This window comes from Rhincodon typus, chromosome 24 (assembly GCF_021869965.1).
Source record: "Rhincodon typus isolate 14 chromosome 24, sRhiTyp1.1, whole genome shotgun sequence".
Lineage (NCBI taxonomy): Eukaryota > Metazoa > Chordata > Chondrichthyes > Orectolobiformes > Rhincodontidae > Rhincodon > Rhincodon typus.
This window is the reverse complement of record NC_063355.1, coordinates 3308784-3314120: the sequence shown is the minus strand read 5'-3', so window position 1 is coordinate 3314120 and position 5337 is coordinate 3308784. Positions and strand designations below refer to the sequence as shown.

General features: G+C 48.7%; 1 protein-coding gene across 1 annotated transcript in view; it reads left to right on the top strand.

Moving 5' to 3' along the window:
- The first annotated feature begins 2664 nt into the window (after nucleotides 1–2664).
- Nucleotides 2665–5337, top strand: part of LOC125485959 (T-box transcription factor TBX6L-like) — a 19025-nt gene continuing 16352 nt past the window's right edge. Inside the window, exons 1-2 of the mRNA XM_048611585.1 lie at nucleotides 2665–2759; nucleotides 4780–5047. Coding sequence (XP_048467542.1) covers nucleotides 2737–2759; nucleotides 4780–5047 — 291 coding nt within the window. The 5' untranslated portion in view covers nucleotides 2665–2736. The remainder of the gene's footprint in view (nucleotides 2760–4779; nucleotides 5048–5337) is intronic.

The window sequence follows — 5337 nt, the reverse complement described above, 5'->3', positions numbered from 1 at the left end:
CAGAGGATCATTGTCAGTTGAACAGAATGTCAGTATCAATGTTACAGAGTGTCATTAACAGTATTGCAGACTGTCACTATTACAGAGTGTCAGTGTCAGTGTAACACAGTGTCAGTGTTACAGAGGATCAGGTGCCTGTGTAATGTCCAAGAATCTGATCCCAGATGAGTGAAGTCGTGAGCATTTTGCTGCTGGCTGGTGGGAACGAGGGGCCCTGACAGGTTTGGGATATACAGAGTGTGAAGGAAAGCACTTAGCTGCTGTTACCTTTATGTGCCTGACTTTAGTCCATATTTGCTAACTGCTGGTTAGTGAAGATGGCGAAATGTTAATTGCAGTAATTAGTGTCACTTTAAGTCACTTTTCTAACGCTGGGTAATCAATACGGGAATGAATGAGGCTTTTAGTTTCTCCTGATTGTTCCCGAGGGCTGCGGGGATGTATTCCGAAGTGTTGGAAGAGCGGTCTCACTGTAGTGAGCTCTGTTCCCAGGTTGGCTGTACCATTTGAGGGGAGGGGATGTCCTCACTACATATAGACCGCCTCAGCTCCCTTGCTCACCGGCTTCCTGATGGAGCAGTGGTCCATCTTGGCGAAAATGTTTGAGGCAGATCTCTGCACCGGGAGAAGCAACGGCCGAGAATTCAGTCTGGGGTCACCAGTCACTAATCCCCATCTCCACTACAACCCCCACAGTTACCCACAGGACCAGCAGGAGGCACTGCGTCTATGTGGTAAGAGTCTGGACATCATGACAACAGACGTTGTGATGCCTGACCGTGTTTCAATAGCGACTGTTCCTACAATCTGACTGTTTCTGCACCGACTGTAGGACAGAGATGTTGTCTGTGAACATGTGAACTAAAATGAGCACTGGGTTATGAGCAATAGAACAGGAGTGATGGGACCGTGAGTGAGTCTCGTGTCATGTAATGTAAGAAAGGATCAAGTTTTTTGACAATTTGTTGAACTTCTTGAGTGTTGTTGGGTTCTGCACCCATCCAGGCAAGTGGGGAGTATTCCATCACACTCCTGACTTGTGCCTTGTAGATGGTGGTCAAGCTTTGGGGAATCAGGAGGTGAGTTACTCACCACAGTATTCCCAGCTTCTGACCTGTTCTTGTAGCCACTGTGTTAATGTGGTGAGTCCAGTTGAGTTTCTGGTCAATGGTAACCCCCAGTATGTTGATAGTGGGTGATGTTAACACCATTGAATGCCAAGGAGTGGTGGTTAGATTGTCTCTTATATATGATGGTCATAGCCTGGCATTTATATGGCGTAAATGTAACTTGCCACCTGTTAGCCCAAACCTGGATATTGTCCAGATCTTGTTGCATTTGAACACGGACTGCTTCAGTATATGAGGAGTTGCGAATGGTGCTGAAGATTGTGTAGTCATTGGTAAACATCCCCACTTCTGACCTTGTGATGGAGGGAAGGTCATTGATAAAGCAGCTGAAGATGGTTGGGTCTTGGACACTGCCCTGAGGAACTCCTGCAGAGATGTCCTGGAGCTGAGATGACTGACGTCCAACAACCACAACCGTCTTCTGACGTGTCAGGTATGACTCCAACCACCGGAGATTTTGCTCCCTGATGCCGATCGATTGCTTGGGGTCCTTGATGCCACACTCGGTCGAATGCAGCCGTGATGTCAGGGGAAGCCCATCTAAGGGCTCAATGAGGAGTGAATGAGGGAGAGGTTGGGGATAATGTTGTAGTACAGTGTGGAGACCAATCAATGTGGTGTTAGTGGTGGAGGGCTGTTTTAGGAATGATTGACAGACCCTACACTGCTGGGCTGTAAACAGGAAATTGGAGCAGTTCATGCCCCTTGAACCAGCTCCACCGAATGACAATATCAGCCCCATCAATCCCAGCACCCTATAATCTCCTTCACTCCCTGAGCAACCACCAACCTGTTGATTAAATCTACTCAATGATGGAGCATCCACAACTTGCTGGGGAAAGAGGGGTTTCTGAAAACAGTTCTTCAAGCATAGACCTTCCCCCTTATCCCTGTCATAGAATCCCTACAGTGTGGATGCAGGCCATTCGGCCCATTGAGTCCACACTGACCCTCTGAAGAGCATCCCACCCAGTCCCACCTCCTACCCCTATCCCTGTAATCCTGCATTTCCCATGGCCAATCCACCCTAACCTGCACATCTCTGGACTGTGGGAGGAAACCCACGCAGACACAGGGAGAATGTGCAAACTCCACACAGACAGTCACCCAAGGGTGGAATCGAACCCAGGTCCCTGGCGCCGTGAGGCAGCAGCACTAACCACTGAGCCACACACATCGGGTTCTGATGCTCTGAAGAAGTGTCCTCACATAGTCTGCAAGACCTGCTGAGCTTTCCTAGCAATTTCTGGTTTTGTTTCTGATTTCTAGCATCTGCAGTTCTTTTTGTTTAAGATCAGATTTGTTGTCCTGATGCAGGAAGTGTTGTGGAGTTTAACGTCGCTGCTGGATCTCTGAGTGTGTTGAGGTGGTAGTGATTAATGCCCAGCTCTCTCTCTCTCTCTCTCTGTCTCTCTCTCTATTTCCGACAGATTATGAGCTCCCTCCCCCATGTCACTATGATCACACGTACCACTCCTTTGATGGGACGCTCGTCCACACAACCCCACCTCCCCAGAAGCTCCGGACCCCCAGCTCCGGCAGCAGAGTACAGTTACTCCTCGAGAACAGGTCCCTGTGGCAGCAGTTCCACCGTCTGGGAAATGAGATGATCATTACTAAGTTTGGAAGGTGAGGTGTCTGCTCTTTGTTCTTTTGCCATTGTACACTAGTCTGGGAACTGCCTGGGCACTGACGTCAATTGGCCGAGCAATTCCCCAAAACACCCCGGGTGCTGTTATTCAAAGCTCACGTTATCACAGAGGAGGGGTCTTTGGTGTGTGACACACTAACCCAGATCCCAGTGAACTGGATTAGAGTTATAGAGATATACAGCACGGAATCAGACCCTTCGGCACAACTCTCCCATGCTGATCAGATATACTGAAATAGTCCTATTTCCCAGCTTTTGGCCCATTTCCTTTTAAACCTGTCTTATCCATATACCCATCCGGATTCCTGTTAAATGTTGTAATTGTACCAGCCTCCACCACTTCCTCTGGCAGCTCATTCCATACTCGCACCACCCTCTGTGTGAAAAAGTTGCCCCTCAGGTCCTGACCTGCTGAATTGAATTTCACATTTTTGTTTATTCACTCATGAGATTTCTTGCCTGTCCCTAGTTGCCCCCTTGAGGAGGTGATGGTGAGCTGCCATCTCGAACCGCTGCAGTCCATGTGCCAGGTTCGCTCAGTTTGTGACTGTATTGTCAAACTTTTCTCATTCTATCTGTTTACACTCACTTCACAGTTTAACATTTTGTACTGTCACACCAACAACCATCGATCAATACAGTCAGAACTGAGAGAAAGATGAACTTGCATTTGCATAGCACCTTTCCTGACCTGCAGGGTGTCTCAGCTGATGACGTCCCTGCGAAGAGCAGTTGTAGGAAACGCAGCTGTTCGTTTAGGCACAGGAAGCTCCCGCAGTAGAACAGGATAATGATCCTCATCTGTTACGTCAATCTCGCTGTTAGCACTCCTCACGGTTTTCGGATAGTTATAGAGTCAGAGAAGCTGGCAGCACAGGAAAAGGCCAATCAGACAGGTGCGTCTGCTCAGGGTCTGTGAGATGGCGGTCATGTTTACATCCATGGCCCCAGTGTTTGTCAATGACCCTCTAAGTGTCTCATCCTCAAGTATTTATCCAACTCCTGCTCCTAAGAGGAAGTGTCACTGGACCCAAAACATTAACTCTGATTTTTCCTTCACAGATGCTGCCAGACCTGCTGAGCTTTTCCAGCAACTTCTGTTTCTGTTCCTGCTCCTAAATGTTTTCACCATTCAGCTACCTCTGACATTTCAAGGAAAACATTCCTGATCCAGAACTGAGTGAAATAATTCTATCTGGCCTCTAAACCTTTTGAAATGATTGGGACTCAATGAGTTTGAGTTATGGACACACTCACCAGTGAGAACAGTTTCTCTGTTCTATCAAAACTGCTCATCCTGAAAACCTTGACTTGGTCACCTTTTAACCTTTGCTATTGCATGGAGTCTGGAGCAGAGTTCTAATCTTTCCTATCTGTCCTCATAATTAAAGTCCATCATTCCTGGTAACATTCCAGTAAATTTCCTCTACACACATGCTACAATCTTTACATCTGTCCTGAAGATTGGTGTGTGTGTGTGTATGTGAGAGTGTGTGTGCGTGAGAGTGTGTGTGTGTGTGTGTGTATGTGAGAGAGAGAGAGTGTGTGAGAGTGTGTGTGTGTGAGTGAGAATGAGTGACTGTGTGAGTAAGTGTGTGAGTGTGAATGCATGTGTGTATGTGTGAGAGAGTATCTTTGTGTGTGTGAGTGAGAGTGTGAGTGTGAGTATGAGTGTGTGAGTGTGAATATGAGTGAGTGAGTGTGTGAGTGTGAGTGTGAGTGAGTGTGAGCGAGTTGATTCAGGCCCCGAGCAGAGGGACCCTGTGCTGACCGGGGATGTAGAGTCTCAGCGTGTGTGTTGTTGAGGCTCTCTGAGGGTTTCAGGGTAAGGTCACTGAAGCTGATGCTGATTGTGTTGAGAGTTGAGGCGGCTCAGAGACAGGAGCTCCCAGTATCCTGAGAAACTGAGAGGAATCAACAGTGAGAACTGTTGGGAGCTGTATACTGACCGTGTACTGGCCATGCTAACTGAGTGTGGTGTGGGTCTTTCTATTACAGGCGGACCTTCCCTCAGTGCTCTGTGAGTGTGACAGGCCTGGATCCCCATGCCCAGTACATGATGCTGATGGATGTGGTCCCAGTCGATAACATCCGGTACAAATGGCAGGCCAAGAGCTGGGAGGCTGGAGGGAAAGCAGAACCCCATCTCCCCCAGCGTTTCTACATCCACCCGGATTCCCCGAGCCTGGGATCGTCCTGGATGAGCAAAACCATCTCCTTCCACAAGCTCAAGCTGACCAACAATCCCATTGACCAACAGGGACATGTACGTACATCGGCAAGCACCCAGCTCAGCCGAGGGAGACCCTGTTTCAGACAACGTCCAGCAGGCTGCACCCCTCACTCACCCTCAGCAAGAGCATCTCACTCACATTGAGGCTTCCCCTCAGCCAGAGAGTTTCCCTCAACTTGAGACTCTCCCTCAGCAAAAGGCTGTCCCTCAGCAAAAGGCTGTCCCTCATTGAGAGACTGTCCCTCAGTGAGAGACTCTCCCTCAGTGCGATGCTGTCCCTCAGTGAGATACTATCCCTCAGTGAGAGACTGTCCCTCAGTGAG